The sequence below is a fragment of the Neophocaena asiaeorientalis genome, unplaced genomic scaffold, assembly GCF_003031525.2.
Source record: "Neophocaena asiaeorientalis asiaeorientalis breed wild unplaced genomic scaffold, Neophocaena_asiaeorientalis_V1.1 scaffold43, whole genome shotgun sequence".
In the NCBI taxonomy this organism is placed as follows: domain Eukaryota; kingdom Metazoa; phylum Chordata; class Mammalia; order Artiodactyla; family Phocoenidae; genus Neophocaena; species Neophocaena asiaeorientalis.
The window spans coordinates 6,087,121-6,107,670 of NW_020173674.1; the positions used below are offsets into that span (position 1 = coordinate 6,087,121).

At 50.5% G+C, this 20,550-nt stretch overlaps 1 protein-coding gene and 1 long non-coding RNA gene across 5 annotated transcripts; one reads left to right on the forward strand and one right to left on the reverse strand.

Annotated features, from left to right (window-relative positions):
- Window positions 1-1,040: 1,040 nt before the first annotated feature.
- BBS1 (Bardet-Biedl syndrome 1) lies at window positions 1,041-20,140 on the reverse strand. Of its 4 annotated transcripts, none has more exons than XM_024748782.1 (17): window positions 19,907-20,140; window positions 19,492-19,568; window positions 19,342-19,376; window positions 16,108-16,380; window positions 15,946-15,992; window positions 15,766-15,804; window positions 15,571-15,643; window positions 13,500-13,631; window positions 12,545-12,651; window positions 10,871-10,991; window positions 10,538-10,633; window positions 9,360-9,429; window positions 8,612-8,770; window positions 6,015-6,148; window positions 4,855-4,989; window positions 3,959-4,045; window positions 1,041-3,725 (listed from the first exon to the last, which is right to left on the reverse strand). In XM_024748782.1, the coding sequence occupies exons 1-17, from the start codon at window positions 19,951-19,953 to the stop codon at window positions 3,639-3,641; spliced, it is 1,719 nt and encodes a 572-aa protein (XP_024604550.1). In that variant the 5' UTR covers window positions 19,954-20,140; the 3' UTR covers window positions 1,041-3,638. The 4 variants fall into 4 exon arrangements, with proteins under 4 accessions (XP_024604550.1, XP_024604549.1, XP_024604548.1 ...); XM_024748781.1 differs by having other exon boundaries at window positions 4,855-4,944; window positions 10,538-10,696; XM_024748780.1 differs by having other exon boundaries at window positions 3,639-3,725; window positions 10,538-10,696; window positions 19,492-19,565.
- LOC112402127 (uncharacterized) lies at window positions 4,988-8,666 on the forward strand. The gene is made up of 4 exons (XR_003003683.1): window positions 4,988-5,568; window positions 5,667-5,831; window positions 7,884-7,986; window positions 8,531-8,666. It is a non-coding gene; the product is annotated as an uncharacterized LOC112402127 (long non-coding RNA).
- Window positions 20,141-20,550: the final 410 nt, after the last annotated feature.

The following is a 20,550-nucleotide window of genomic DNA, read 5'->3' on the forward strand; positions in this document are numbered from 1 at the left end:
TGCGTCCAAGTGTGGTTTTCTTTGTATTTACCTAAATGAGATTCCTTAGGTTTCTTGATTCTATGAATTGATGTCTTTCATCAGTTCTAGCACAGAGTCTTAGCCACTGGACCACCAGGCAAGTCCCCCTCCTTGTCTCTTAATAGCTCCTATTTTCTCTGTTTCTGGCATTCTGAATAATTTCCACAAATCTATCTTCCAATTAAGTCTTTCATCAACTGCTACACCAATCTATTGAAGTTTTTTTGGTTTTTGTTTGTTTTTGTGGTTGTACCAACTCATCGAGTTTTATGTGTCAAATGTTTTATTTTTCATTTCTAGAGGTTCTGTTTGGTTCTTTTTCAAGTTTGCCTGCTCATTTTATATACTCTTGCTGTCTTACGTTTTAAGTTTTTTAAAAAATAATTTTTTAATTTATTTTTTGCTTATTTATTTATTTATGGCTGCGTTGGGTCTTTGTTGCTGCCCATGGGCTTTCTCTAGCTGCGGCGAGTGGGGGCTACTCTTCATTGCAGCGTGCGGGCTTCTCATTGCGGTGGCTTCTCTTGTTGCAGAGCACGGGCTCTAGGTGTGCGGGCTTCGGTAGTTGTGGCTCGCGGGTTCTAGAGTGCAGGCTCAGTAGTTGTGGCACATGGGCTTAGTTTCTCTGCAGCATGTGGGATCTTCCCGGATCAGGGCTTGAACCCGTGTCCCCTGCATCGGCAGGCAGATTCCTAACCATTATGCCACCAGGGAAGCCCAAGTGTTTTTTTTCAAATTATTATTTTTTGGCCATGCCATGAAGCATGTGGGATGTTAGTTCCCTGACCAAAAATGGAAGAATTATGAAAAAAGACATGGGGGTCCAGGAATTAGGGAATCTAGCCCAGAACATGGCAAACAGAACTCTCAGGAGAAGTGCTCGCTGCAGTTCTAGAGAGCCAACAGCATTCACTTAGGCGGGGGATGAACAGAAGTGTACAGAAAAAAGAGGAACTGTCAGACTGGGAGGAGGAAGAATTAGCAATCGGTATAATATACAAAACTAAGCAAATGAAAAAAACAGGGCAATTATTAACTCCATGAAAAATAAGTACACAAAAAAGGTAATTTAATTATAGCCCAATCCTTGGCTCTGTAATAAGTAGATAACTTTCACACAGTAATCCAAACAGTGAGTATGAATTTACCTAAAAACTGGGGAGAAAAGGAGAGGGCAGGGTGCTCCCACAAGAGAGCTATAAGCCTCATCTATTACGATAGGGAGCCAAGAAATAATGTCTAAGCATAAACATATTTAAAGAATAGCTAAGAGAACTGTAGCATGGGAGCAGTACTGGGGAATGGGGAGAGGCTTGCAGGATCTTAGTTCCCTGACCAGGGACTGAACACGGGCCGCTGCAGTGAAAGCGCGAGTCCTAACTGCTAGACCACCAGGAAATTCCTGAGAGGCTGTTTTCTTGTCCTAAACTGCCTAATTCCATAGTACCAAGTAGGTCCATGTTTTTAGATACTTAAAAAAAAAGGCAGCACCACTCTCCTCATCCTTAACGTACAGCTTCTTGGAGCTCTAACTGGTGAGGGCATTGGGTATCATGCAGTTTCTCGCTTTGCATTGCTTTACTTACACTGTCCAGACCAGTACAATTCACATATTTTTTAATAACAGGTACATTGTATTATATCACATAAACTCACGTTAGGTTGGGCTTAGGAATAGTTTCTCCGCTTTCATCATCATGAATAACTATGAGTTGAACCCAGATCAGACTTCTTTGTTCCGAGTTCACACAGTTCATCGCTTCACCGGGGTGAAAGGGATTGTGAGGTCATCTGGCCCAGCCCCAGTGACAGCTCCAGTGACAAGGGGCCCAATACCTGCTAGGGCAGGCCCTTCCATCTCTGATAAGCTGTCTCAGAAGACTCTTCAGGTTAAGCTGAAATCTCTCTGACCGACAGCGACACTCGCTCTACCTGTCTTTCCATTTCCAGACGAAACCTCCTGCTTATTCCAACTGTGCCTCAGTCAGCTTGATCTAGAAAGTCCAGACCACCCTGATCCAATTGGTTTGTTTGCGAGTGGCTGGACTCTGCAGAGAGGAGGGGATGGGGCTCTTTCTCTGTTCCAGTCCCCTTGCTTCTCTTAAACTGGCCCCAGAATGCATTCCCTGGGGAGGACAGGGGGTGACTGTGGGCTGTCCCTCACTGTCTCCGGCACAGAGGCTGTTGCCCGGCAGAATCAATCAGCTTGGGGCCCTTGGTCTCAAGAGCAAAAGCTCTGCACTTACTTCTGCACTTACTTTCTGGAGTTGACTCCTTGTTTCCTCTAGAGGGGCTGCCAACTCTAGGATGTTAGAGCTGAAGCTGGTCAAACTGCCTCATTTTACGCTTGGGGAAACTGAAACACACAGGGATTTGGGTACTTCCCACAAGCCTGAGCTGTCTGCCACATGCTAGCCTGTACCTGGTCAGACAGAAGATACAGGTCCTTCCTCAGGCAGTAGGGTTCCTGGCTCACAAATGGCTCAGGGCGGCCCTGGTAGCGCTAACTCAAAAGAAGGCTGTGAGGCAGGCCAGGCAGACTAGCCAGGGGGCTCCAGGAAGCACCAAGGGCCCAGACTGTGGGTCTCTGATGCTTAAGGTCTAAACATGTACCTTCATTCAGTCTTCAACCTGACTCAACGCCTATGGTCCATGCCTTTCCAGTGAATCTCACACTGTGGCCACTGCCCAGTGAACCTGCCCCTCACCTGACCGATCTGGGCTCCGGGGCACAGAAGAGCATCTTGACTGGCAGTTCTAGGCTTCTGCCTCCCAAACCCCCTCCCCAGGACCCCAGAGACGCCCCTCCTGTGTGCCGCGGCCCCACCTCTGCTCTGTCTCTCTGAGCCTTCCTCTCCTGGGATGCTTTCTGGGCACGAGCACCCAGGTCGGGAGCAGCAGCTGTGTGGTCCTCAGAAGCCTGGTGGGGGCTGGGGCCACTAGCTCCTGCACGGCGCTCTCTGCCCCCCGCAGCAGCTTCTCCCTTGGTGATCTTCATGGAGCATCACAGGCCTGAGACCCTGGCTGAGCCCAGGACTTCCTGTGGGAAGGCAGCTATTCCCGGGGCCCCCTGCTGAGCTCACCAGGGGAGATCAGAGCATGTGTTTTGCCTGCAAGCTGAGCTGGGAGGAGCCAAGCCTCTGGAACCCCAGGGAGCAACAGGGGGCTCAGTCTCACCCAAGAAGAGCCTCTGATTGTCTCAGGCAAGGCCCCAGCCAATTCTGCCGCAGAAGCAGAGTGACATGCCTAAGGGAAGCGGCAGACGAGGAGGCTGGGCCTATGCCCTCATCTCACCTCGAGCACTTCAGAACTCTGCCTTCAGACCTGGGAGTGGCTTCTGGGGAAAAGTGGGGAGAAGAGAGAGCCCAAAGGGCCAATGCCTGGGTTTCCCTGAGGAGGACGGAGCCCAGCCTCCTGGGGACTCACTGCCCTGCTGCTACAGGTCACCCAGTGGTCAGGGTGGTGAGAAAGGGGCACTAGGAGAGGAGAGGGAGGCTGTCGCCCAGCACACTGCTGCACTGGAGTGGGCCTGGGGCCGTGGACTCTGCCCGGCTCAGTGGGAGGGGCTGGGACTCCCTGGTCCTGATTCCACAGGGGCTTTCACACGGGCTCAGGCGTCAGGCAGCTGCCAGCCCCTCACTCACAGGCATGTTGATATGGGCGCTGAGCAGGGGTGCGCTCTGGCCTTCTCGGAGCACCAGCACCTATGGAGAAGGTGCCCCAGGTAGTAGGGGGCATTCCCCCTTTACCCCTGCTCCTGCAAAGGCCAAGCACGGTCTGGTCTGCACTGGCCCTAGTGCAGGGCTCTGCCAAAGGGGAGGGGGAGGCGGGGAGGCCTCTACTGGGCAGACACCCACCCCATCCTGGCAGCCACCCGGGGGCCTTGTCCGCACTCACTCACACTGACCTCCCCAACTAGTACCAACCGGCAACCTACCTTGATAATGTCTGAGATGCCCTTGTCACTAAGACTCTCCACAAAGGTCTCCAGAGGGTAGCTGAGCCCTGGCACCAGCAAGGGGACCTAAGTTTGGGGACAAAGAGGTAAAGAAGTCAGCCCTCACGCCTAGACAGTGTTTGGTAGATTCCAAAGCACTCTCATACCTGTCGTCCCAGCTGAACTTCAGCGTGCCCTGGCAGGGTGGGCAGGGATGACAAGCCAGTTTGAGGAGGATGTGGGCTCAGTGGGGGGAGTGAATGCCGCAGGGCTGCATGCATGTCCCTAATTAAAGCTAAACCTTTTTTTTTTTTTCTTTTGGCCACACCGCACAGCAGGCGGGATCTTAGTTCCCCAACCAGGGATCGAACCCGTGCCCCCTGTAGGGGAAACGTGGAGTCTTACCCACTGGGCCACCAGGGAAGTCCCTAAACCTAAACCTCCAACCAAGTCCAGGGCTATTTCTTTCACATCCCAAAGTCTTTCTCAGTTTCTGGTCCTTCCAACTTAGGGTCAAACCTGGAGCTGGGGGGAAACAAGGCTCTTCACTCTGGAAGAGTCTCCGTGGGGCTCCCATTCCTGCTGCAGGAGTGGCTAGAAAACAGGGTGGGCTCTGGGACCCCAGAGCACCAACAGGCTTCTGAGAGCAGCACCGGTGAGGCCTGGACTCTCACTGTTCTTCCAGAACCTTCGGTGTGCCTCCCTGAGACCTCTCACAGGCTGGGAGAAAAGCAGCTGAGGCAGGTCTCGGGGGCTCTCCCCAGGGCCCCTGCTGCACCCTAGTCTGGTCTGTGGCTGTAGCCACTTGTCAGCTCCCTCACCTCTGACCTGCAGACATCTAATCCGGCCCTGCCCACCCTTTCTCACTCCAGGTCTCGGTAAGGTGGGTCCAGTACCTTGAAGAAGGCCCGGGGCAGAGCATAGAGCCCCTCGTTGTACAGGAAGCAGACCAGCAGCCCCAGGATGGGTCGGGCTGTTGAGGTGTTCTGCAGGTGAAGGGTGAGCTTAAAGGTGGGGCCCAGGCCCTGAACCTGTGCAGAGGGTGGGGTGGGGAGAAAGCCCGTAGGACCTAGTGGCCTTGGGGGCCGAATATGGCCTACTCCGGCCCTGCCCGCCCGCTCCCCCATCAGCGCCCTCAAGTCACCTTCCTCGAACCACTCTAACGCACTGTCCATCCGCCCCTCAAAAGGCACGGAGCTCAGAAGCTTGGCTCTGTGTGCAAGGGATGAGCCAAATCCCAGAGCGGAGAAGGGGCTCGACCGAGGCCACTCAGCAAGTTGGTCGGAGGCACAGTTGGCCTGGGGAAGCCGGCCCTGGCTCCCACCTGTGTCCGTGCCCTGCCCCACCTCGCTCTTCGCAGGGCCTGGCCCAACCTCCTCCTCTCGTCCTCTGGTGGCTGCAAGGATTTCACTTTCCTCCCTCTTATCCTCGACTGCTCTGCAGCCGCTTCCTCTCTGTATCTATCCACTTTCTTTAGGGAAAGAGATATCAGAAGCCCAACTGGATCAGACAGCACACCTCAGGGACCCATTCAGAGCTGGCTGGAGCTCTGACGACCTTGAGGTCACTTGTGTCTGAGTACAAGGGGCCCTCATCCTCCTTGTGCCAGTGTAAGTCTCAGGATGGCCCCTTCCCAGTACTGGGCAGTCCCAACTCCTTGGGCTGCCGGCAGTTACCGAAATGAACAGGTTTCTTCCCTGTACCACAGCTGTAGAGTCCCTCAAGGCTCCTGGGAAGAAACAGCCCAAGGTGACTACCTGTGTGCCCTGCCCCAAGTCTGGGGGCTCGTCTGAGGCACCGCATGGAATAAGGGGGCTGGAGAGCGTGCCCCACTCTGCGGCCAGCCAAGGGGAAGAGGCGGCACAGGAAAGAGGTGAGAGCGCTCTCACAGAGGAGGATGTGAGACTTGGGCCCTGGGCCTGTGGGAAGGTGAGAAGGGGCACGGGGCCTAGTTGCCTTGGGATTTGCTCCTGGGCCGAGGGGTGCCCGCACAGCCCTGACCTCTGCCCTTCTGGCCCTGAGGCGGCCTGATGCCCCCCGCCACGTGGGTGCTCACCACAGCGTGCAGCTTGAGCGGCTCCCGCGCCGTCGCAGACACGGGGCTCAGGCTGGACTCGAGGGCCTGTGCGTAGGCACGGGCGGCCCGGAGGCGCAGCAGGTAGAGGTCTGCCTGGAAGGTCCGGTGCATGGCTGAGGAGGCACACAAAGGGCCGATGCTGGACGTGAGGCAGGAGGAGGGGGCAGGGCTGGGGGAGAGGGTGCTGCTCAGGCGGCCGTGGGGAGAGTGCGAGAGGAAGGCACAGTGGGCAGAGGCTGGGAATGTGGGCAACAGGAGGACTGAGGTCCCACAGCCAGCCTCTGGTGACACTGGACGCTGCGGACCACTCCCTGCTCCTCCTTCCTGGTTCTCCCACCACCTGGCTGCCCACACAACCGCAGCCTCCTTTGCTGGCTCCTTCTAGTAAGGGCTGGGGTTCCCTCGAGTTTTGTCCTTGGTCTTCTTCTCATCCTCTGTCTTCCTCGCTGCCCCATCCATGTCCTGCCCTGGCTGTGACCACCCCAAAGAGGAACAACCGCGAGCTCCTGAGGGCAGGGGTGCATCAGGGTCCGGCCCGCGTCTGCACCTGGTACTGTGCACTCATCTTGGGCAGCTCGGTGCCCGGCCTGCCTGCTGCTTCTAACTGCCTGATGGGCGCCTCCACCTGGACGTCCCATCAACCCCTGGAGCTCAACGCTGCGGAAACCAACCTCATTTCCCTAACTCCGTCACTGCATCCCCATCCATCAAGTCACCCAGGTTCACCCCTCACAGCTAATCATTTTCCAAGGTCGGATGACTCTTCCTCGGGGCCTCTCCAGAGCCCGCTCCCTCCCCTCCATCCCACTGTCCCTACTTTCCAGACTGAGCACCGTGGTCAGCCAGTCTGTCCTTGCTCCTTGTGCCTGTGAGGAGCCTTCTGCCATTCAGAAGCTTCCATCTTTATGTTACCCCATCCTTTCATCTTTCCTTTTTCCTCTAATACTTTCACAGTTTATTTTTAATTTACCCAGAATTAAATTTTGTGTTTGGTATGAGGTAGAGTTCTAACTTTTTTTCTAGAAACAAGTTGTCCTAATTGTGTTTCTTGGACAGTCTCTCCTTCCCCCACTAATTTGAAATGACACACCTATCATATACTGACTTCCCACACGTACAAGGGTCTGTTTCTGGACTTCCTAAACGTGCCACTGAGCTGTATCAATTCCCATACTGATGCCACAGCTGCTAATTCCTACAGCTTCATAGTTCATTCTGCTATCTGATGGGCTGAGTCTCCTCATTCTTATTTTCCCCAAACTTCTTAGATTTACTCTTAGAATCAACTGGTCAAGTCCTCAAAATAAAACCCATTGGGATTTTAACTGTAACTTTGCTATGTTTCTAGATTAATTTCAGAAGCTGTTAACTAATCAACAGCTTTACAACTTTAGGTCTTACTACCTTGAGACTTGGTAAGTCTCATCATTTAAATATTCAGGTGGTCTTTCCTGTTCTTTAAAGCAGTTTTATAATTTTCTTTATTAGACTTTGTATGTTTTCTTATTAAGTTTACATCTAAGGATTTCTTTGCTATTGTGAATGGAAACTTTCTCTTTTCTAACTGGATACTGTTGGTATATACAAAAGCTATTGATTCTTGCTATTTTCATTATACCTTAGAGAACTTCCTAATTATTTCTCTAATATATCAGCTGCTTCTCTTGGGTTCTCTAGGCTACAACAGCCTGCTAGCTATTTTCTTTATCCTGTAATTTATCCTTTAAACTGTAAGCCAGATTCCTTTCAAAGACAGAGGGGGTTGAGTTACTGTATTTTTCTGCTTAACATCTTTCCCATCTCTCCACTACACGGAATAAACCAAAACATCTTAACTTTGCATTCCAGACCCTTTCGGAGCCAGCTGACCTGCTTTCCCAGCCTCCCCACTGGCCACTGAGCCTTCCTGCACTGCACCCGCAGCCACATGACAGATGCTGCTTAGATCCAGGTAGGGCCCTGTGCCTTTTCCCAAGCCTCTTCCTGAATCGCCCTCCCCTCTCCCTCTCTGGCTGGTAGGCTTATAATCAGCTTTTGGGGTCAAATCCAATACCATCTCTCTCTGAAGCCTTTCCCAGGCTCCCAGGCAAACACACAGCCCTCTGCAAAGACGACTTCTACACCTGTCATGCAACATGAAGTTAGCAAGGTCTACTGAGCTCTTTAGGTAGGGACTGGCCTAATTCTAGGCACTTGGCACAAGGCCTGGCATAATCATAGGTGTTAAGTGAATGAATGAATGAATGAACAAAAAGAGCAGGAAAATCAAATAGGATAAGGAAGAACCTCGATCAGATTCTACTTCTCTCATGAGAATTCCTCCATCTAAAAGTGGCTGCTCCCTCCTCGAATTCTAAGGGCTCTCGCCCTCACCCACAGCACCTTCCCCCTCGAGCTGTAGCTCTTTGTTGGCAGGGTGTACCTCCTAGGCTGTCTCTGGGCTTCCAGAGGCATGAGACCCACCCGGTTCACCCAGGTCTCCTCCCACTGCTCAGGGCACCCAGGCGGCATTCACCCAGTTCCTGCTGCTTTGGCGCAAGGGAGGAGGAAGAGGAAGGAGCCAGCCTGAATCTCACCGGTGCCGGCTTCCCGCTCTCGCAGTGTCTGATCCACGTAAAGCCGGGTCTTTCGGGGCATGTTGAGTTTCATGGCCTGGGCTGGTGGGGGACCTGCTTCACCTCCCCCCTCCACAAACACTGCTGTGCGCTTCAGGATCTTGATAATCAGGCCACCACCTAGGGAGGAGGACAGGCAGAAGCAGATTTGTCCTCCCCATTTCTACCCTACATTCCCATTCTTTCTTCCCAAACAATCTGTCTCATATCGACCCATTTCAGTCTTCCTGCTGAGACTCTGAGTTTCTGGAAGGAATGAAGTGTGTCCTACCATTAATTCATACATTCATTTAGCAGCTGATTTACTTGTTTATTTTTGGCTGTGCCACTCTGCTTGCGGGATCTTACTTCCCTGACCAGGGATCGAACCCGGGCCCCCTGTAGTGGAAGTGCAGAGCCCTAACCACTGGACCGCCAGGGAATTCCCTAGTAGTTATCTGTTGACCACTGTGATGTTCCAGTTCCGCATTGTGGCGGATACTGGGGTGACCTGGTGACACAGCCAGGGCCTGGCCCCCAGGTAGTGACATCAGACTGCTGGTGAGCTGTCCCCAGTGAAGGCCCAGGCCAGACAGGACGTGTCTGCAAGCCCTGCTTTCCAAACCTAGGCCCACCAATGTTCCACATCCGCCTCCTCTTCTTTCCCAGGATCTGGCCTATCTCACTGACTCCCAACTTTAAAACCCCTGCCGGGCCTGACTCGCCTCACCTCGTGTAGTCATGATGAGGGTGTGATCTTCCCGCCCGTAGCGGCCAAAGCAAAGGCTGGTCACTGCATCCTGCGGTGGCAATGTCAGAGTTTAGCTGGGAAAATGACTCAGTGAGGAGAGCAAGTCCGGCGGGAGGGGGATAAGGCTCGGAGACCCCAGATATGATGTAAGAGGTGAGATGTGAGGCGAGGCCTGGAGCCACGCTGCCTCTAATCCCAGCCCCCTCCTCACTGCCACGGCCACAGTTCCAGACTGAACATCACTGGCTTTGGGGTCAGCTTTCTAAGAGGTCTCCCAGCCTAGTCTTCCTCCCCAGTGTCTTTCACACTGCTGCCTCTGCTGCCTTTCAAAAATACAAATATGACCACACCTATTCCCTGCTGAAAAACCTCCAGTGGCTTTTGCCCTCCTTGTCAGGACATTCAAGGCCTTCCGCATCTGACGCCAACCTGCCTTTTCTATCAGTTCTCTCCCTGCCCTTTCCCCAACCCACACACCACACCGCCTGCCCTCCCAGCAGCCTGTGGTCCAAACCAGCTGCTTTCCAATTTTACATTGTGACATATGACACTTTATACATACAGGTACACAAAGTTTCACATGTGATATATTCTGAACTTCTTTTTTCTGGTTCTGTTGCTGGCCTATTAAATTGATTTTGTTTGAAAAAGTCTGGTCCAGATTCATCAAACTACCTGGACTCCTTTAAAGAACACTCATGCCTCTCAGCCTTTGTTCATGTTATTTCCAGTCTGGAATATTCTATCTCCATTTATCCACTCCATTTATCGAAGCAGACTGCTTCGAGGCCCAGGTGAATTGTGGTTTGCCCTGTGAAATGGCTCCTGAGTTCCATCCCCATTTATCCTTCACCGCCCCCCGCCACCAGTCACTGGGCTGCCTCTGTGCTTTTTCAGTGCTTTGCTCTGCTTTAGTCTGCCTTGTATTTGAATCGGCTGTGTCTCTAGCTGGCTATCACTTCAGACTGTAAGTTCCCCGACAGTAAGGATTCAGTCACTGATTTATCCTTCTAATACAGTGAGTTGTGCATATGGGATGCTCAACGAATATTTTCAAAATGCATCAGAAGTTAAGGGGGGCAGGTGGAGTGGGATCAGGAGAGGCAGCGAAGGGGCCCCACAGGCGGGAGCGGGGCAAGGAGGAGGCAGCAGCTCACCGGCGTGCGGACGATGCTGAGCAGGGCCTTGTCGCGGTAGATGCGGACCTCTCCGTTGGCCAGTCCGGCCATGACGGCCTGCAGGCCCTGGGAGCGCTGCTCCAGGAGGTTCATGGTCAGGATGGCCGCGGGCATCTGCACTGCCCACAGCCTCTTACCCTGCGTGGGGGGCAGGGGACGGCTAAGTGTCTGCAGGGGGCTCAGGGCTTAAGAGTGGAAACAAGGGGTGGCTGGAGTTGCTGGGAAGGGAAGGCCGGAAGGGCTCGCCTGCTGAGGGGGACTAAGGAGGCACAGGTGGAGGGGCTGGGGCTGGTGCTTGCCCAGAGGCCACACCTTGTGGGTGAAGCCATGCAGGCTGTCTTGGTTGCTGCCCACCACCAGGACCTTGTGAACCCGGACAAGCCCCACAGGCTGGGCACTCAGCTCGATGCAGTACTTGGGGCGCTTGGAGTCTCTGTGGAATAAAGACACACTCTCCCAGCCCCAGAGGAACCCTCTCTCCTTCCCCGGCTGACCCTCCTCTTTCCAAGCCCCGCAGACTATCCTGGCAGGAACCTTGGCCCACAAGCAGATGACTGCGCTATTAGTTCCACCTCTGTGACTTAGTAGCTGCATGACCTTGGATAACAGGAAGTGTGTCTTCCCTCCTAGTCTTCCTCTCAACTTTACCACAGTAATTTGTGTGATAACCTGGCACTTACCAGTTTACAGTGAGCGCACTGCAGGTTAGACAAAGTAATGGACTGACGCAGTTTAGTAATTCATCAGAAAAGCACGAGGAGTTTATTCTGTGTAAATGCACTGTTCTCGGTTTCCTGGCCTCTGAGTCTTAATTTCTCTTATCCAGAAAGTAGGGATAATTCCTGTCTGTCCATCACAGGCTCTAGCCCACCTTGCTTAAGTCTGAGCCAGAGTCATCTCCCACCTGATGACTCCTCTGAGAGCTTCCCCACTGGTCTCCGGGACTCCTTCCAATCTACCCTCCACCCAGCACGGTAATCTTTAAAAAATATAAACGGGTCATGTCATTCTTCTGAGTAAAACCCCATAATAGTTTTCTACTGCACTTCGGATAAAATCCAAAATCTTTACCATGTCCCACCAGGTCCTGCATGAGCCGACCCTGGTCTCTACGTCATGTCTTGCCACCAAGCTTGAGTGGCACAAGACAATGTCTTTCCCACCTCGAGTTCGCTTAAATTTCCTCTGCCTGTAACACTCTTGCTTCACTTTTGCGGAGCACAGGCTCCAGACGCACAGGCTCAGCGTCCATGGCTCATGGGCCCAGCCGCTCCGCGGCACGTGGGATCTTCCCGGACTGGGGCACGAACCCGTGTCCCCTGCATCGGCAGGCGGACTCTCAACCACTGCGCCACGAGGGAAGCCCTTGCTTCACTTTCTGAACAACTGGCTCCTTCTTAACCTTCAAGTCATCTCCCCAGACAGGCATTCGCTGATCACCCTGACCCCATTGTTTTTTCCCATTGAGCCTATATTTTTCCTCCATAGCATGCATCCAGTTTGCAATATTACCTTGGTTTGTTGACTTTAATATCTATCTTCCCACAAGGGCAGGGACTTTGTTAATGTTTTGTTCATCAATATATCCCCAATACCTTATACAATGCTTAATACATAGTAGGTGCTCAAAAACATTTCTTGAATTAAAAAAAGTGACTGTTGAGAAATATCAAACTAATGCATAAGAAAATTTCACATACCTATAAAAGCAACAGAACAAGTATGAGAGACTATTTTCATTTCTTCTAATATCTGATTGCATCACTCGTGTTACGGCCACCCGGCCCAGTCTCTCACTTTGCCAGGCCCCATTGGACGAGCCTCCACATGTCCCCTGTGCTCAAGGGCTCTGCCTCCTATATGAAGTTCTCAGCTCTTTCCATTCCCACGTTCCAGCCCTAAAGCCCCCTGCTTATCTTACAAGCCCTCAAGACCACCAGGTTTCTGAGATGTTCCTCTGGCCCCAGAGACCACAGATGTGGCTACCTTCTCAGCATATAGATGTTCCCGTTGCGGCAGGCAGCAGCAAGACGGAACTCCACATCGAACTGGCCAGAAACCTCCAGGAAGACGGGGACGCTGGGTAGGCTGATCTGCAAAGAACAGACTCAAACATCCCGATTTCCCTGGAGCCCCAGCCCTTCCCTGACCGGAAGTAATTCCTCCAAGTCCCAATCTCCTCACTCACACCCTGCTGGTCACAGTTTAAACTTGTACAGTTTTTCTGGAAGGAAACTCAGTAACATGTAGCCCTTTGACTAAACTCGGCCACTTCTAGGAATGCATCGTAAGGAAGCATTTAGATAAGCACACAAAGATGTTTGGGCAAGGAAGCCCACTGAGGTGGTGTTAATAATAGCAAAAAACTGCAAACAAATGTACGATAGGTGACAGGGTACATCTATATAATCAATGCTGTGTGGCCTTTGCAAAGGCTGATGTGGTTTTATATAGATATGGAAAGATATTGATAAACTTCTGCTACATGGAAACAGTAGCTTACATGATCCTATACCAAGAGGCCATATTTGTAAAAAAAAAAAAAATTATGTAAAGTTATATATCTGTGTCTAAATATGAAAATGTCTGGAAAGACTTATGCCAAAGACTTATCTGTGGGTGGTGGGATTTGGGGATATATATCTTTTTCTTTTCTTCTTCTTCTTTTTTTTTTTTTGTGGCCCCATCACATGGCATGTGGGATCTTAGTTCCCCGACCAGGGCTTGAACCCGTGCCCCCTGCAGTGGAAGCACAGAGTCTTAACCACTGGACCGCCAGGCAAGTCCCTATATCTCTTTCTTAACGCTTATCTACATTTTATAATTTTCTACAGTGAACACATATTACCAAGAACTAACTGGGGGGCAGGAGATATTGGGGAACAGGGGAGGGAATGGAGCCTGGGCCACGGGTGTGCCCACGGCCAGGCCCCACACTGACCTTGGCCAAAACAGTGAAGGCTTCTGGGTCCAGCACCAGGAGCTCCTTGTTCTCAGTGCCCAGCACCAGGCAGGACACAGCGTCTTCGTCAGCCAGGTTCTTCTTTAAGGTGGTCATGGTGGTGATGACTGTCTGCAGAGGGACTCCAGGGGTCACCCAGTAGCTCCCCTCACACCATCCCCCCAGAGACTCCCAGGATGCCCCAGGAAGAAAGAGGGCAAAGGAGGAGGAAGAGTATCAGAGATGTGACAGAAGATTTATGTACAAAGGTGTTTACTGCAACAAACCTAACTTTCTAACAAAAGAGGATTGTCTAAGTCAATTATAAACTATCTGTATGATAAAAAACCCATGCAGTCATTTACAAAAATCACATTTTACAAGAAGACTCAGTGACAGGGAGGATGCTTCTAACGTATTAAGAGAAAACACAGGTAAAAAGTTATGTTAGTATTATCCCAGTTTAAAAAAAAATATGAATAAAAAAACATGCTGGAAAGCTAAACCCTTAAATACAAACACTGGTTATCTCTGGACAATGAGATCATAGGTGATGTTTAATTTCTCCATTGTGCCTTCCTACAGTTTCTACAGTGGGCATATGTTCTTTTTCTAATTGTGATTGGAGAGAAAACAAAAGAGAAGGGGATGATCCCTTTTTTAGGAATTTCTCCTATGGAAATAATTTAGCGGGACTAAAATGTTTCTTTGGATAAAGCTGTTCATTGTGTGACTATCTTTAAGATAAAAAAAAAGGAATGATCCTCAATGCCTAGTGGAAGGAGAAAAGTTATAGAAACATGGATGTTAGTAGCTCCCAATCATGTAACCATGCACACACTTGGAACGATGGCCTCCCCAAAACTGCATCTTTTAAGCAATACTTACTTAATTTACTTCTTGATTTTAAAAGTACTCAATGATAGTGACACCTGTGGACCTCAGCTGCTGCTCGGCAGGAGAGAACAATGTTTCTCACAGAACTAAGGCTAGCTAAATGCTGAGGTATGTGTTGGTCAGTGTGTTCGGCTCACGTGGCCTCTACAGGAAGTAGCCGGTTCCCCTGCGGCTTTCTGAAATGCAGGGACAGCTATGGGAGCCCATCTCTGGGCTAGGGTCAGGAACCCCTAGGTCAGGAACCACTGGAGTTCATCAACGAATAGGATCATCAATAAAGCCATTAAAAGCATAACTAATAAAAATATGAAGTGCATAAAAAGGAGACATTTCTTCTCCAATGACCTGCATGTGAATAGTTACATAAACTATGAATGAAATAATGAATAATCAATGAAATAATCAAGGGGCCACTTGATTAAAACTGGAGTTCTTCAAGACTAATGCTCAAGATATAATGTTATGTACTCAAGGGAAGCAGGATATAAAAGCATATTTATAAAGGAAATGTAGCAAACTGGTAAGAGTACCTCTGAGTAGTGAGTGTAGTCACTTATATTTCTCCTTTATATTTCTCTTTATTTTCAAAGTTTTCTTTAATGAAAATATATTACCTTTACCCCCAAGATGATAAAAGTTGTATAAAGCTACATAACTATATATCAATTCAAAGCTGTCACTGTGGGGCTTCCCTGGTGGCGCAGTGGTTAGGAATCTGCCTGCCAGTGCAGGGGACATAGGTTCAAGCCCTGGTCTGGGAAGATCCCACATGCCGTGGAGCAACGAAGCCAATGAGCCACAACTACTGAGCCCGCGTGCCTAGAGCCCGTGCTCCGCAACAAGAGAAGCCACTGCAATGAGAAGCCTGTGCACCGCCAACGAAGAGTAGCCCCCGCTCACCGCAACTAGAGAAAGCCCATGTGCAGCAACAAAAACCCAATGCAGCAAAAAATTTTTTAAATGAAAATAAATAAATTTGTTAAAAAAAAGAAAAAAAGCTGTCACTGTTAACTGGAAAGTAGAAGCCCTGCAGCTTTGTGACTATATATGTGGAAGGGTAACTGCAAAGTAAAACTAGTCGCATTTGGCTGTAGAATTTACCACTAATGTTACATCGTCTTTTTAAAAAACTGTCCATATTTTTTCTAGGGAAATAAGAAGAGAGGGGCAGTACCTGCCGCCTGATGGACTTGGACTTGTGCTGGTTCACAAATGCCTCCATTTCACTCAGCTCCAGCTGCAGAAACCTGGACACACAGAGCACTGACACCTGCATGCCTTGGGCCTGGCTGCCCTCCCCAGGCCACTCCAGGGCCGCTCCCTCCCTGCTGGGAGCTTCTGGAGCCCTGGCCCTCCAGAGGGCCCTTACCTGAGTGACTGTACAGACAAAGGCACCTCTGCCTTCTCCCTGTAAGGAGAGGGACCATCATGGCAGGTTTAGTTAAGGAACAGGGCCTGGGGTTCAGACTGCGGGCTCTGGGATGAAGGCGTAGGGGTGGGGGAATGAGAGAGGGGTAGGAGGCATAGGAAGGGGGAAGTGGGATCTCACCGGATGCCCTCCAGCATCTCCTTCAGTGTCAGGGGGTCAATCCGGTCCTGCGGCAGCATGGGAAGAAGGTACAGCCTGTGAGCACCAGAGCCAGGCAGGGAACGAGGACAACCCCAAGGCTGCCACCTTCGCCTTCTTGTTCTCATCCCGCACATCACTCACCTCTTTGGCCTGGTTCCAAAGGTCCTGTTCCAGGGGGTTTGGAGGCAACTGGGGCAGGCTGAACTTGAAGTAGGGCCTGAGATTCTTATACACATACACACAAGGGCCTGACGCGAGTGCCAGCGCTGGTGTCCGGGGTTCGTGTTGCTCCATGAGGAAGGTGGCAGCAGCGGCTGGCAGGGCAGGTAGCGGGCTTTCGCTCAGCACTGTGGGCCCTTTAAGCACCTTCAGGCGGGGCTGCTGCCCACCTGGGCCGAGGTCCCCCACCACCAGCTGTAGAGAGAGGCTGGCTGATTCCTGGCTCAGGGTCTAAGGACCACCCCCACTGCCTCTCCTCGCGGGCTTAGCGTTTTGCTGGTGCACATCCATATACGCTCACAACGCACCATGGGTGGGTGGGGGAAGGGCAAAGGCTTTGCAAGAAGGCTTGTAAGCTGTGTGACCTTGGGAAAACTGATGCAACTTCCTGAGCCACAGTTTTCCCACGTGCAAAAGGGGAATACCTACCATATGACACTTGTAGTGAAAATCAAATGAGATAATCAACTAGAGAACCTAGCGAGGAGTAGGTGGCAGCTCATGTTTTCATTGTTTGTTCAGTAAACATTTCTTCAGGGCCTGCTCCATGCCAGGCACTGTTCTAGACACTGGAACAGTTGCTGAGGTCATTGGGGGGCCTGAAACTCATATCTGGGCTCTGAGGCCTGGCTTCCAAACGGGAACAGAGCTAAAGATGCAGAACCAATCACGCAGAGCAGGATGTGCCCTATGGACCCAGAGAGGAGAACCAAGCTCCTCAGCCTGTCTTTTCCACCCTCCAAGCCACTGTAGCTGCCATGCAAACCCATTCTCCTGAGTGAGGCCTTCAAGGCCCCTCTGATCTGGTTCCCAACTTGTTTTCTAACACCTTCCTATCCATGCTATGCTCCAGCCAGAATGCGGGCTGCCACAGAATGCCCGGATTCTGAGCATGTACAGTGTGCTAGGAGCCACACCAGTAACTTCATGCATCCTTTCATTTAATCCTAGCAACAACCTGTGAGGTAGGTACGATTATTAGCCTCATTTCACAAATGAGGAAGCTGTGGCTTAGAGATGTTAGGTAAAAGTCACCCGGCTAGTAAGTGGTAGAGCTAGGACCTGAACCTAGGTCTGTCTGGATCCAAAGCCGGTGGTCTTAACTATTATTTCATATTGGCCTCAACTTTCTAATTTCAAATTTGCTCTTTCCAAATATGCTGTGAACTTCCAAGCCTCTCTGCCTCTGCTTGTGCTGTTCCCTCTGCCTGGAATGCCCTCCTCTCTTCCATGCCTTCTTGGGACACTTCATTCATCCTTCAGCACCAGTTCATGTTACTGCCCTCTAGTGCCTCCTGATAGAGTCACTGTTCTTTCATTGGTGCTCCCGTAATAATTTCCATATATTCTATTTTAGCATCCACTCATCTACCCCAAAAATATTTATCAATTATCTAATTTGTGCCAGGCACTGGGTTAGATGCTTGGAATCGACAGTAAGCAAACTAGCCATTGAAAAAGTTATTACACAAAAGCATTACCATTTCACATTAGTTATTGGGTCTGTGATTTCTCTTCCCTTCACTGCTGTCAGCCCAGCGCCAAGCATACACTAGGTGTTCAGTCAACATCATGGATGAATTAAGGGCATTGTCTATATCTCCTTCTGACTATGGACTGACTCATTTCTGAGTTTAGTGTGTGCACACCACCTGACACACAGAAGGGGTTCACTGTACGCTTGCCGGATTGTTGAATGATTTATGGATAGGAATTTGGGGGCCAAAGTCACCAAGTCCATGTAGGGTATGACTCCCTTCAAGCTGCCCGCATAACACACCCATTGTGGGTTCACTGCCCTTGCTGAGGGCTGAGTTGACAGACCCAGGTCTGCCACCTTTTACAAACTCGGTAAACTCAGCCTCTCAGAATCTATTTTCCCACTAATAAATAATATCTATGTATGTGAAACTGCCTCAAAGAGAGTCTACTCCAGACATGTTAGCTTCCTTTATTTAGCCCAATATATATCTCAACCTTTTAAAAACCTGTGCCTTCAAAATTTTTAATCTATTTTTCTTCTTCTTTTTTTTTTTTTTTTTTCGGTACGCGGGCCTCTCACTGTTGTGGCCTCTCCCGTTGTGGAGCACAGGCTCCGGACGCACAGGCTCAGTGGCCATGGCTCACGAGCCCAGCCGCTCCGCGGCATGTGGGATCTTCCCGGACCGGGGCATGAACCCGTGTCCCTTGCATTGGCAGGCGGACTCTCAACCACTGTGCCACCAGGGAAGCCCTATTTTTCTTCTTTTTTAAAATATTTTCTTGACTACCCCGTGCGGCATGTGGGATCTTAGTTCCCCAACCAGGGGTTGAACCCATGCGCCTTGCATTGGAAGTGTGGACTCTTAACCACTGGACTGACAGGGAAGTCCCCCAATTTTTTATTTCTTTATTTACATTTTATTTACTTACTTTAATATTTTAAATTAAATTTAAAATTTAACCTTTTTATTATGGAAAAATCTCAGTCATATACAAAAGTAGAGAGACTCATATAATGAACCCCCAAATACCCATCATCCAGCTTCAACAATGATTAGCTCATGGCTAATCTTAAAATCTATGCCCTTTTCTTAAAAAAAAAAAAAAATTATTTATTTGGCTGCACTGGGGTCTTATAGTTGTGGCATGTGGGATCTTTAGTTGTGGCATGTGGGATCTTTAGTTGAGGCATGTGGGATCTAGTTCCCTGACCAGGGATCACACCCAGGCCCCCTGCATTGGGAGCATGGAGTCTTAACCACTGGACCACCAGGGAAGTCCCTATGCCCTTTTTTTTTCTTTTGCTGTACGAGGGCCTCTCACTGTTGTGGCCTCTCCCGTCCCTTTGATAAACACAAAACTCTCACTCTCCTCCCTTCTACTTTCCCTCCAGAGTAACGCCCCACCCCCAACCAAGGGATGTGCCCTTCCAGTAAAGAATTACTTCAAGCTAACAAAATTAAGATGCTTTATCTTAGTATAATTTCCGGCAGCATTTTGCTCTGCTTTACTTTCCGCAGTCTGTACTGTGAAATCAACAGGTTCTCTTCACTTTCCACATTAAAAATACAATTTAACCCTAAATGTGCTTTTTCAAAGTACACGTTAATTCCAGATTATGCTGAGCTTCTTTGGAGCCATCGGGAAGTCTCACCTCTGGGGTGATATGCTTACCTTGTACTCCCCGTCCCCATGCAAATCTGCCAGCTCTGGAAAACATAAAACAGCCATAAGCCAGGGTCTCAGAATTCTAGAGGCTTCCCTACAGAACCATCTGACTCCTCCGTCCCCCAAGAACCGGGGTTCCTGGTCCCAGAGACTCACGCAGGCAGGCGGAAAAGGTGTGGATGTTGGCCATGGGGTCGTAGTGTGCATCCAGCCATTTCGAACTGGCTTCACTGCTGGGAAAAGAGGGAAAGAGTTGCGGGGGGCGCGGAAGATGAATCCCAAGGGAGGGGAAGAAAACTTGCCGGAGCTAGTTTCTGAGAATGAGGTGTGTAGGCAGCTTTGAACTAGGGGTATAGAACATCTGGGTCCAAGTCCATGCTCCACCACCGGCGCACAGAGTGACCTCGAGTCACCCACACGCACCCATTCACTCCTTGGGTCTCAGTTTCCCCACTTTATCTCTAAGAGCCCTTCAAGGACCGCCAGCGCTGCTGAGAACCGCAGGAGCCCAGATCCCGGGGACCAGGGCACCCTCTTGAGGAAAAGAGGCCTCAAGGGCCCCAGCCTTCACCTCTCAGCTCTGCCGCTGTCGGAATCCGACGAAGACGCAGCAGCCATCTTCTCAGGCGTCACCCTGGCAACCAGCTCCGGCAAGCCGCCGCGCAGCGCCTAATAGAGCCCGGGTTCTGGAAAGCTGGCGTATAAAGGTTCCGGGCGCTCAGCTTTCCGGCCCGGGACGCAGAGGACAGCGAGCAGGATGCTCTGGCTTGTGCCGAGTTTCTAGCTACTGAGATGCAACCCCTCATTCCAGCTCATATCATTTATCCTTGATCCTTCCAGTAGGAGCTTTTGGGCCCTGCAGCTCAGAGTCAGCAGCAGGGCCCTCTGGCTTTGAGCCCTGGAAAGGAGCCCTTGTAGTGTTTATGAACAGCAAAACTAACTCCTCCCCTCTTCATCCTCATGGTTAACTGGGTGGAAAAGAGGCCACTCCTTTTCTCCCTCCTTACTCTAGAGGTCCAGGCTCAGAGAAAAAACACAAAGGGTAAGAGATTAAATCCTAGGATTGTGGCTGAAGTTGAGGCTTTCCAGTTTTTAGGTTCCTGGAATATTTTAAAATAGAAGAAAAGCCACGAAGGAGAACGGCAAAAATTGTGCTACGTTCATCTCTTGACTCTCTGTATATCCACATTTAGAGGTGATGTCAAAATCCCATTG